Below are 12,149 nucleotides of genomic sequence, written 5' to 3' on the forward strand. Positions count from 1 at the left end.
ATTTTTAATTTGTTCCAAACTAGCTCTCAAAACAATCATGTAACATATATATATATATATACATATTTTTTTAAATTATGCAATTATTTTCCTAAATTAATAAATTTGTAATACCCTTATTACAAAACTAAAACCACCATAATGACAAATTTTTCCTTCTAATTTTAGTTTAAAAATTAGAGTTAAATCAAAATATACAACTATCAATATATATACATGTTTGAGTTCATATAAAATATTATGAATAAAATAAAGTAAGAAGCAATAAGAGGATCTTAAAACAGCTAAGCTTCTTTTAGACAGTGCTGATCAATAATTGAAAATCCAGCTAAGGCAAATAATATATATATAAGACCATTTTGTATTACAATAATATTGTATAAGGGTTTCCAGAGCTGTACTTATTCATTGTATAAATATATATATATAAAATAAGATCAAATGTAAGCCTCTTAATTATTTAAACCAACATTTTCAGAAAATGGTATTAATTAAATTTTTTTTCTTTATTAAGAGTTGAGGACTGTTTGGTTTGAATCATAATCATTAAAACTAGCATTTTTTTTTATCAAATTGATATAACTAATATTTTTTTCTTTCGGGAAGAGAAGATTAGGAAAATTTTATCGATTGTAATTTTCTCCGAACCTTCGAAAAAAGTATGAAGAAAAGACTCGAACGGTACGATTCTTCTGTCACCCTAAAATGAAAGGGATAATCTCGCAGTTTTTAGTCTGTAAAAATATATTATTATATATTTTATTTTATTTTTATATTGAGACCGAACTTAAATCTATGCTTGAAAAATAACTGTCGATGCATTGATAAAAAATATATGAATTATAAAAAAAAAACGAGTCGTGGGAAGTGATCTTCCCTTCCTTCTGGATCGTCCGGATCCCACGAGTGAATAGAAAGTTGGATCTACATTGGATCCAACTTATTAGAGTTTGCTCTCTAAATTTTTTTATGACAACTATTTTTTATTTATTTTAAACACTCATTTTTTTTACATTATTTAATAAAAAATAAATTAAAATAATTAAATTATATTTAAATATTTTAGAAAAACAATCAAAAAATAATTTTTATTAATTAATTAAAATTAATAAATTAATGAAAATATTAAGTCTGTTTTTATAGTTATTAATGTATTATTAAATAAATAAATAAAAATTAAAAATTAAATTTAAGGAGAAAAATATTATTACAACAAGTACCAAACTTTGGGAACTAATTTAATACAAAAAGTTAAGTACTAATTTAATTTTAGTCATAATTATTAAGTCCTACATTTTGAGAAAATGGAATTACTAATTTTGGACTGTTTGGTTACAGTCATAAGTATAAAACCTACATTTTCTAAAAATGGTATTAAGTAATTTTACCTTTATTAATAGTTAGGGACTGTTTGGTTACGGTCATAATTATTGACATAACTCATGAGAGTTATAACTTATTCTAGAATAACTAAAAAGCACCAATCAACCTCAAATACCAATATATATATATATATATATAAACACATATGTGTATGTATTTATCATGATAATGGAATTTATATTCTCAATGTTTTTATTAAAAATAAATTGCATGTTGAATAAATATATTTACTACCTAAAAGTTTTTACATGTGTATGTATTTATGATAAAAAATAATTATGAATATTTAAAAATATGAATTAAGGAAAGAAATCCCACATAGATTATATATTTATATCAATATTAAATAAGTTATATTTGTTTAAAAATTTTGAATTTAATCGGATGAGTCACTCCTGATAAAATACGATCTTATTTGAATTAATAATTAATTTATTATTAATTATTGATAACGATAACTATCTAATTAATTATCAGTTAAAATTTTAAAAAAAATTGTTAATTATTACATTCATTAAAAAATTTACAAGAAATATTTACGCTTATATACAGTTCATTATTTATTTATTAAAAAATTATATTTATTTATTAATTATGTGTTAATTTTATAAATTTTTAAATATTTTTTTAAAAAAGGTATATATATATATATATGTATGTATGTTTATTCATATTATAAAAGTTTCCTTTGTAATTTTGGGGAATTTAGTAGCGTTAAGAATTTTAATTGGTTAATTAAACACGTTTAGCCATCTTAATTAGTGAGTTTTAGAAGATTAATTAATTGATTAGAGGCTAATATTATCATTATCGTACGTCACGGTTCCGTACAAATATAAGTAAAGAGGTACAATAATTTATTATATATATATATATTATATGATACATAAATTATATATGTATGTATTACCTTAGGCTTTAATCACATGATAAGATACTGTACTTTCTTCTCCTTAAATTTACGCCAACTCCACGAGCTTGTGGGAGACATCAACGTTAATATATATATATATATATGTGTGTGTGTGTGTATATGTATATCGTATTATATTATATTACTGTAACTCATGATGATTATAGGGTTAGGTTTCATTTCATGGTGAGATATATATATATATATAAACACACTTATAATATATAGGTTGAGATAATTTTTGCTTTATAACCAAAGTAACAAATTATTGTTTTGAAGTTCAACATCTTGGATATTATATATGAGTTCTATATATAAATTTAGATTTATCATTGGCAATATAATTAAATATATATATATATATATATAATTTTTATAAAATTTATGTATATCACTCACGATATAATTAAATTTGTTTATTTTAAGTGAGTTTCATCTCTTCTAAAATCCTAAAACTCTCGATAAAAAATAAGTTAAGAGTGCGTATATTAAATATAAACCTTTCCACCTAGTTTTCTTGACTATCGTCAAATCACCTTCAAATATTCATCGGTGCTGAACTTACACGACCCAAGTGGGGGAATTTTCTTGCTAACTCAAGGGATCTTCACGAGTCCTTAAGATGAAATAAAGAATAAAACTTTTTATAATTTTTATAAAACTCAAACGCCAAATTGATGATGTCAGATGAGACATTGGTAGAGGTCACTGCCTACTAGCAAAAATAGTTTCATTCTTCTTGTTCTTAACGTTCAAACCATTGTAGGAGATATCACTTTTTAGCTAGCTGTACTTTGAGATCTCATATTCGTCTTCAAATTCAACTACATTTACCTATCCAAATAAAGATAAAAAAAATTTTGAAGCACAAGAACCAAGTAACCTTTTCTATACCTATTTTTGTCCCGGGTTGTATGAAAAATGTCTTCCTTACTGCTGTGGCATATAGGACACATGTCTGCTTGAGCAATGTGTCTTTATTTTCTTTCTACATGAGTTAACCAGAGATGAGAGATAAAGAGACACATGAACAGATAACATATTTCTTATTGTTATTGTAGGAAGGATCATATGTTATGTGCACCAATATCTTATAGTTTCGAACAACTCATAAATGCCTCAACCACAACTTAGCCTTAAATACAATATGCCTCATATACAAAGAGGAAACGAGGATGTTAATCACTTATTTAGTTATGTTCGTACACAAGTAATATTTATAAAATGAATCCTATTTGAAAATGCACAAATTAGGGCTTCGGAAAAAAAAAAATGGATAGCCACATGCCTAGTTACATTGCAATCATGAGTTCGAACCTTGTTCCTGTATGTATTGTATGGTATCTGATGAAGTTGAAAGCAACAACTTCATAACGCAAGATGTGCGATCCCCCATAAACTAATTCAGTGAATACAATTTAAAGTCAATAATTTAGGGATTATAAGAGATATGTTGTCTCTATCTTATAGTTTCGAACAATCTGTCGATGCTTCCACCACAACGTGGTGCCCACCATAACCCTAATACATATAAATTAAATTGTGATGCATCTAGTGGGGAGTCTTAAAAGACTGGATTAGATGTTGTACGTCATGACTATGACGAGATATTTTCGTTTCTTAGGATGAGAAGAATCCCAGCTCCTCCATCCGTCAATCTAGCTAAAGAAGAAGCTATTATGTATGAATTACAAGTAGCAAGGTGGTATGATATGTTTTCGGTTCAGGTTGACGGAGAAGCTTAGGTTTGTTTAATCTTCTTAATTCTTTGATGCACTTTTGTGATTGGTCTACTTGTTGATAATACTATTTTTTTTAATAGTTTGTTTATCTCACATTTTTTGTAACGGCCTTGGAAATTTAAAGAAAATGTATGTATTAAAAATTCTAAGTGCAGAAGCGAAATAAAAATTCTGATTAATATTCCTTACATAATAACCAAAACGTATTAAACGTATGAAAGAATAAACTAACTGAAGTAAACACTAGTAATGAATACTATAAGTACATCTATGAAATCCTTAGTCATCTACTCGCCGTCTTCCTGTGGGACGGGCTCGGGAACCAATACTCCTGATCTGAAATGGTTAAGTAAGAAATGAGCTACACTAGCCCAGTAAAGACATCACACTATCTCACTGCCACAGGAGTAAAGATTGGTAGAAAACAAAAACGACCAATTGAGCATAATTTATAGCAAACTCATTTATCAATAATAAAAACCCTTACTGTCCACTTACCTCGGTGAGATTCATGAAAGACAACTTATGAAACACAATAATATCATAAAATTATGCACACTTTGTAACATAACACATATCAAACTCTCGTTTTTCAATTATCAGACAACAATTTTCCTCTTTTATCAGCCTACTAGTATCTATGGAGATCCATAGGGGGGTTCCGCTACATGTGAACCATTCACATTAATAACTTGATTCCAGGGCCCTATACCCCATTCGGTATGGGCACCAAAATCATAAACTTCAATACCTCGTCCAGTATGAGGGTGAAACGGGCTGTCCCCATACCCCGTCCGTTATGGGCGCCAAAACACATAAGGTCTTCATACTCCGTCCGATATGAGAGATCACGTTCCTGGTAGGGTTCCCTACGGACCCGGTCCGTCCACCATCTCCCAGGATATTTAGTTAGGCTGTCGACATCATCCATTTATCAATTCACATACATTTTTCTATTTTTCTTAGTCTCAATTATCCAATCAAATATAAACACGTAAACCAGTAATGAACACCAAACAAGACAACAACGGGTTCACAATAATTCAAACCATAATAAATGAAACAGTGATTCATGTATATGAAACCATAGAATAAACACATCAAATATCATACTGCATTTAAAACTGTAAAATAGATCAACAACAACTGACCGAAAAATACATCAGATTCGGGCTCCATTAGCAACATTAATTAATTATATACAATTCATAAAGTACTGTTTATTCATTTATTGAGCTTTAATACCGTGATAGAAAATAGGGTGAGAAATCCTTACTTATTTCGGAGTATGAAATTGGGTTCTCACTGCGCCTACGGGCTGTCCCTAGATTCCCTAAATTTCTTTCTCCGGGAACCGAAATACATTTCCAGTACCTACACATGTCCCGAAAAAAACTCAAAAACAGTCCCAAGGCCTACTCGGCCATTTTCAGAACTCCGACACTGTGGTTCCGCCGTGCTCCGGCGATGGTGCCGCCGCGGGCCTTGAGTTGGCCGTTTTCGGCCATTTTTGGCTGAATTCGGCCAAACTTGCATTGGTTCTTACGATAAAACAACCCTAGGGCCCTCGGTGAGCCAAAAAATTCAAAAAATCGAGACTTACCGGCAGCGGAGCTCTCGGGTGCAGCGGCTTCTCCGGCGCGAGTCGCGATTCGATGTTTTGCGGTCAACCTGTAGAAAAAAGGACAGTGATCACAGTGGTGTAAAAATTGCAGCGAACGGGAACTAGGAAGGGCCTCATTGGAGGTAAAAATCGAGGGAAGCCGCGGCGGTACCGCTGGGTTTCAGTGATTTTTTCGGCCGATTGGCTGGTGGTTTGGCTTTGATTTGGCCACAGGTGGATTTAGCATCGGAAAACGAGCCAAGGGGAGAAATTTTACCTTATTTGGCAATTGGAAAATCCTCAGGTGCGGTGGCGACCGGTTCCTTCGGTGGCTGGGTCGTCTTCTCCGGCGAGGGTACTGACGGCTAGGGTTTGGGGTTGGGTGTGGGTGAGGTTATTTATAACCTTCCCCTTTTAATCTCAGCCGTCCATCACGATTTAATCTGGACAGTCCGATCGCGATTAAAATGAGAGTAAATATGGGCCTTCCAACGCGATGCGATCTGGGCTGTCCGTACGCGTGAGATCTAGGCCGTCCGTGCGTGCGGGAACAGATATGAGTCATCCGATCGCGCGCACGCGGATTGCTCACGTGGCCCCGTCCTACGTGGCTTCCCGCGTCAGCGTTCCTGCCACGCGGCGTGTCCTGGTTGGCTGGGGCTGCTGACGTGGCTGCTGATGTGTATATCTTTTCTAAATTGCGTTTTGACCCCCAGTTTTTGATTTTCTTTTCAAAAATACCCCCAGAATCCAAATTTTCACATTTTTTTCCCAAAATCATTTTCAATTAATTTCCAAAAATAATTTTACCCAATTTTATCATTATTATTATTTTTATTTCTCTTAAATTAAATTAAATTAAATTAAACATATAATTATTACAACATAAATTAACTATTAAAAAATAAAATAAAATCTAAAAAAAATTCCAATACAAAAATAAAAATAGTTTTGGGGTGTTATATTTTTTTCATGGATTTCTCAAACACGTAATAAGGTTGCCCATACTTTAATTGGAGAGACGAAGTAAGTTTAACAATTCAAGAACCAATTGATTTTTCTGTTCATCTTTTTTTACATAACATATTTCATCCTATATAATTTATTAAATTGATGATTTTCATAGAAAAACATGTATTATTACGAGACATTATATAAGCTACAAAGAACGATTAAAATTAATTTTGTTGAAACTCAAATTTACTGATATAAACCAACTACTGGTGTAAAACAGAAAATCCATTAAGTGTTCTGACTAAAAAAACCTAAGAACACATTATATAGTTTAAGATTAAATCTTTTGTATCATCTTTTAGAGTTACGCATATAAAGAAATTTTTGTTATTTCATCGAGAGAAAAAAGAATAGAAAAGCAAGAGAAATTTTTAACGCATAACAATTTTCCATTTACGTTTTCAGAATAAACCATAAATAACAAAATCGATTCATCTGTGATTTCAAATTTGGTATTTTTAAGTAATTCCTTGTAAGTCCAAATTTCTGTACAAAATTTCTAATATTTTTTCTCTGCGTACGGATAAGTTTCTGTTGATTGGATTGTGTCATGAATCTCGATCTGTAAGAATTAGTTTAGGAATACTTGAATTGCTTAGAGAGAACATTATATTATTTGATTTTTCCTTAACGTAACAAAATCAAATATTTTGTTTCAGATAATATAAAGATTACGTTAATGAATGCGTATATAATATGATTTTTCATGTAATAAAAGATATCTTAACTTTAATAGTAAAGTATTATAAGATTAAATTGAAATTATAATTATTTAAAAAGATAAGATAAAGTTGGTTTACAAAAGTAGCATATAATGACAAGAAGACTATCAAAACGATCCGTTTAATACACAAACCAACTTCTCTTTTTTAAAATAAATAAATAAATAAATAAATAAATTTATTATATTATAATAAATAATAATAATAATTATAATAATATATTATAATAAATATTTTCTCTTTCTCTTTCTCTTTCTCTGTCTCTTTCTCTCTCCCTCTCCTTCTCCCTCTTCCTCTGCTCTGTAAAGACAAAACCCGTGGATCTATCTCATCCCACCATTTCTTTCTCTCTCTTCTTCCCCTCCAGATTAGATTCCTCTCTCTCTCTCTCTCTCTGAGCAAACCATGCCTTCCTTATCTCTCCTCAGATCTACACCAAACTACCTCTTCACCTTCCTGATCTGATCCTCACTTCAGTCCTCGTTCTCTTTTAATTTCTTCCATACCCACACACCCAACTCTCTCTTTTAATTTTTTCACGGAAATGGCTGCATCTGCTCGTCCAGATCCCACTTCCAGAATCCACCCAGAACCAGAATCCTTACACATCGACCTCTTCGACCGTCTCCCGGACCCTCTCCTCCTCCTCGTCTTTAACAAGATCGGAGATGTCAAAGCTCTCGGTCGCTGCTGCGTCGTCTCTCGTAGATTCCACTCCCTTGTTCCTCAAGTCGAGAACGTTCTAGTCCGTGTCGACTGTGTTATCTCCGACGACGATTCTTCTCCGTCTTCCTCTTCGTCTTCCTCCTCCGACAAGTCTCGTTCAGCTGCTTCCTTCGCCAACATCTTTCGTTTCGTCTTCGGTGGGATTGTCAAGCCTCTTCAAGCTCTCGGTCAGTTCCTTGGTCCCAAAAGATCCTCTCTCATCAGCCCATCTGGATCCTGCGCTTCCTTGGCTTCTTCCTCTTCCTCCTCTTCTTCTCTCTCCGTTGGAAGCGACGACGATGGAGAAATCGACCAAGGGGGCGTCACGCACCACTCGCCAACTCAAGTTCTTAAAAATTTCAACGAGATTCGCTTCCTCCGAATCGAGCTCCCAAGTGGAGAATTGGGTATAGACGACGGCGTTTTGTTGAAATGGAGAGCTGATTTTGGTTCTACTCTCGACAACTGTGTTATTCTCGGCGCCGCCTCGGTTATTTCCAACAGTCAGCAAGTCAAGGGTTCTCGCTCTTGGGAGAATGGAGCTGATGGGTTTTGCTCTGTTAGTGACGATAATGGCAGCATTCCTGAGTCGTTTTACACTAATGGAGGATTGAAATTAAGGGTTGTTTGGACGATTAGTTCGTTGATAGCAGCGTCGGCAAGGCATTACTTACTTCAGCCGATAATTGCAGAGCATAAGACTCTTGATAGTCTGGTTCTGACCGATGCAGATGGGCAAGGAGTGTTGTGTATGAACAGAGATCAGCTTGAGGAGTTGAGAGTGAAGCCATTATCGGCTTCTTCTGCTTCTAAGAGGACGCTTGTTCCAGCGTTGAACATGAGGTTATGGTATGCGCCTTATTTGGAATTACCTGATGGGACTGTGTTGAAGGGGGCAACTCTTGTGGCGATTAGGCCTAGTGAGCAGTCTGCGTCGAAGAAAGAGGTTTCTGATGGGTCTTGGGTTTCCACCGCGTTTGAGGAGCCGTATGGGACTGCAGCGAAGATGCTAGTCAAGAGGAGGACTTACTGTTTGGAAATGAACTCCTTTTAATGAGATCTGAGGTAATTTTTCGAATTTTTGTTCGTTGGAAATGAACTCCTCTTATGGGTTTATGTAGAAGCTTCATAAGTTTTATAATTTTGGTGCTGTTAATATGAGGTAGTATTACAGAAAAAGATTCTAGTTTTGATTGATTCATGATTATATTTCTGAATCTGATTCATTAAATCCATCTAAGTAGAAATTATTTACTAAGTTAAAATATACTTGTTCCAAGGAGATGATAGTTCAAGTTCATTGTTTAAAGGTCACCTGGGTATCATGTGACTTTGGGATTCTGGGTGTTAAATGTGTTGGAGATGGAGAAGAAATCAATCAGAATCAGATTTGATATTAGTTTGAAAATTCATGGATGAAAGTTTCATAAAAGTTTGCCCTTTATACATAACTGCTTAGCTAATTGTAGAAGGGGTTTGGATATCTATTTGCCTTCCATTTTCAGATATTGTTGCATCTCTTCCTCGGCTACCCGTACACATTATAAACGATGCAAGTTGAAACGGGTTTTCAGGAGTCAGATATATATCAAATGGAGAAGGGGAATATGAATGTTTTGCTTTTGGAAACCAGAGAATCAGAAACAATTTTGTTCAATGCGAAGCCTACAGTAGGTGCAGTCTTCTGTGAAGCTGAATATTGATATGAGCTACTGCATAAATCGTCCATCACGGGTCTATAGCTTGGTCCATCACGGGTCTATAGCTTGATTTTAACCCTTTTGTGATTAAACATCTGAAATGCATTTGCTGGCTGTTTTTATTTGAAGCATATGCTTGTAAGAGTGCACGCCTGCAACTACTTGATGTTGTAAGAGCTTCTGAAATTTGTAGTTGTTTTCTTTCATCCATAATCTCTGTATATGTGAATATTGTAGGTATGGACATGTTATGCTTATGTTATATACTTCTCAAGTTACATCGAGCAATATACTCTTAATTGAGCTCTGAACATTGCTTGGCAAATCATTATTTATCTTTTGACACTTTGGGGCTGTGACTAATTGCTGCTATTTTGATCTTGTTCTTTGTAATAACTCGAAAAAACCATGATGGGTGTCGGTAGTAGAGGTTGGAAACGATGTCCTTTAAACTGTTGTTGGCAACTGTTGTCCGAAGCAGGTGGGAACCTTTATAATATATTACACGGGTATAGATCGTGCGTGTCTGAATTTCGTTTTTCTTCTTGTGATACAATTGTAGATTGTAGATATAACTTTTAACTGAATGAATGCATTGGTGCACTGTAAGAAGCAGGTGTGGAAACTTGATAAGAACCGTGATTAAGCTTAACGGGTGTCGGTAGTAGAGGTTGGAAACGATGTCCTTTAAACCATTGCTGGCAACTGTTGTCCGAAGCGTGTGGGAACCTTCATAATAACGCGGGTATATAGACCGAGTCTGAATTTTGTTTTTCCTTTTGTGATTCAATTGTTGTAGATAGGCCTTTATTGAATGAATGCAATGGTGCAGTGTGGACCAAGAGTTGGACAATGATAGGCTTTTAATGCAGCCTGTTGGACTGATTCAATCAAAATTGAATGCAGATGCAGAAACATAGTAGGTATTTTGGCTGATGCCCATGATGCTACTTGCCATGTTTGTGAGTTATGATGATTTTGAGAACCAGCAGAAATCTGTTCCCGGGCCTTCTTTGGTGGGGGGGGTCAAGGGAAGCCATGGTCAAAGAAGCTCTCAAATGATTACTAATGAGATTCTTAGTTCTTATAATACTGTTTTTCTCTTTGTTCTTTCTTTTTCCTGTCTGTTACTTCAGCTTGGTTTCAGGAAATGTTCTTGAAAATATTTAGAATAAATTATCATATTAGTCTCTGAAATATTTATTACAGTTTATTTATTTATTTATTTATTTTTAATTATAAGTTGATTATTAATATTTTTTTTTGTTTTAAATGTATAGTTTTATTAATTTTTTTTTAAAAAAGATGAAATTATTAGATAATATTTTTATGTTTTAAAAAATTGAGTTTCAATAATTATTTTAATTAATTGATTTTTTAAAAATATTTTAAAGCTCTCAAATGTTACTTAATAATTTTATTTTCTATTAAAAAAATTATAAGCTTAACATAAACAGAAAATATAATTTGCAAAATAATAATAATAATAATAATAATAGATATAATGCAGACAAACTGCCACATATATATTAATACCAATTAAAAATGATTAAGTACAAACAAGAGATATAAATTTGTTAAAAGTATATAACTCTAACGAGTTATATTTTTAACAAAATTTGATTATTTAAATTGAGTCAGACTCTTGTTTTTATTCTATATAGAAAAAAATAAAATTTTATTTAAAAATACAAATTTCTAATAAAAATGTAATATAAAATTTAGTCAAAAGTCGAGAAAAGACGTATTTGATAAAAAAATCAAGAAGAAACCACTTGGTTGAGCATCACTAACCGAAAAAAAAGTTTTGTGCCATGTATCAAAGAAAATGTGTGGAACATTATCGTTAGAGAATCATAAATTTTTATATTTTCAAGTTTGCTTAACCTTAACATTGTTAATCGGAGAGAAAATGGAGTAGTTTACAATACACTCAACACGGATTATGAGTCTACCAAACCCATGTCTAAAAAATCTAAACTAGCACGATCGACACAACGCATACAATAAGTAAGGTACCACTCTAGAACTCTTAAAACCTACTCTAGTTAGCAAAAGCGACCAACTCCTGCTCCCTTAACTTAAACATTCGAAAATCTCCCACCTTCTGCCTTGTCAGGAATACTAACCTAAAAATATATTCAAAGTAAACCTGATTTACTTAGAGATTTGAGGATAAAAATTTAGACGTCATACATGTTATTTTGTAAAAATCATATATAAGAAGTTTTAAATATCATATGTTTTAGCCACCAATACTGTAACGGCCCCGAAATTTTTAAAATGAAATATGTGTATTAAAAAGGTCAAATGCGGAAGCGTAATAAAAATTTGACTAACATCCCTTACATTAAAACAAAAAACGTT

The 12,149-nt window shown here is 32.8% G+C and overlaps 1 protein-coding gene across 3 annotated transcripts; it reads left to right on the forward strand.

Annotated features, from left to right (window-relative positions):
- The first annotated feature begins 7,654 nt into the window (after positions 1 to 7,654).
- LOC110809590 (F-box protein At5g46170) lies at positions 7,655 to 10,979 on the forward strand. 3 transcript variants are annotated; one of them, XR_002538865.2, is made up of 3 exons: positions 7,655 to 9,147; positions 10,399 to 10,527; positions 10,615 to 10,979. XR_002538865.2 is itself a non-coding variant. In XM_022035474.2 (2 exons), the coding sequence occupies exon 1, from the start codon at positions 7,922 to 7,924 to the stop codon at positions 9,134 to 9,136; it is 1,215 nt and encodes a 404-aa protein (XP_021891166.1). In that variant the 5' UTR covers positions 7,655 to 7,921; the 3' UTR covers positions 9,137 to 9,147; positions 9,657 to 10,093. The 3 variants fall into 3 exon arrangements, 2 of the variants coding, with proteins under 2 accessions (XP_021891166.1, XP_021891163.1); XM_022035474.2 differs by lacking the exons at positions 10,399 to 10,527; positions 10,615 to 10,979 and adding an exon at positions 9,657 to 10,093; XM_022035471.2 differs by lacking the exons at positions 10,399 to 10,527; positions 10,615 to 10,979 and adding an exon at positions 9,588 to 10,093 and having other exon boundaries at positions 7,657 to 9,147.
- The last annotated feature ends 1,170 nt before the right edge of the window (positions 10,980 to 12,149 follow it).

The sequence above is a fragment of the Carica papaya genome, chromosome 9, assembly GCF_054855325.1.
Source record: "Carica papaya isolate Zhongbai chromosome 9, ASM5485532v1, whole genome shotgun sequence".
Classification (NCBI taxonomy): Eukaryota; Viridiplantae; Streptophyta; class Magnoliopsida; order Brassicales; family Caricaceae; genus Carica; species Carica papaya.

Bases quoted from the DNA above. Each gene is read 5' to 3' on its own strand.
- LOC110809590 (XM_022035474.2), top strand. From the start codon at position 7,922: ATGGCTGCATCTGCTCGTCCAGATCCCACTTCCAGAATCCACCCAGAA.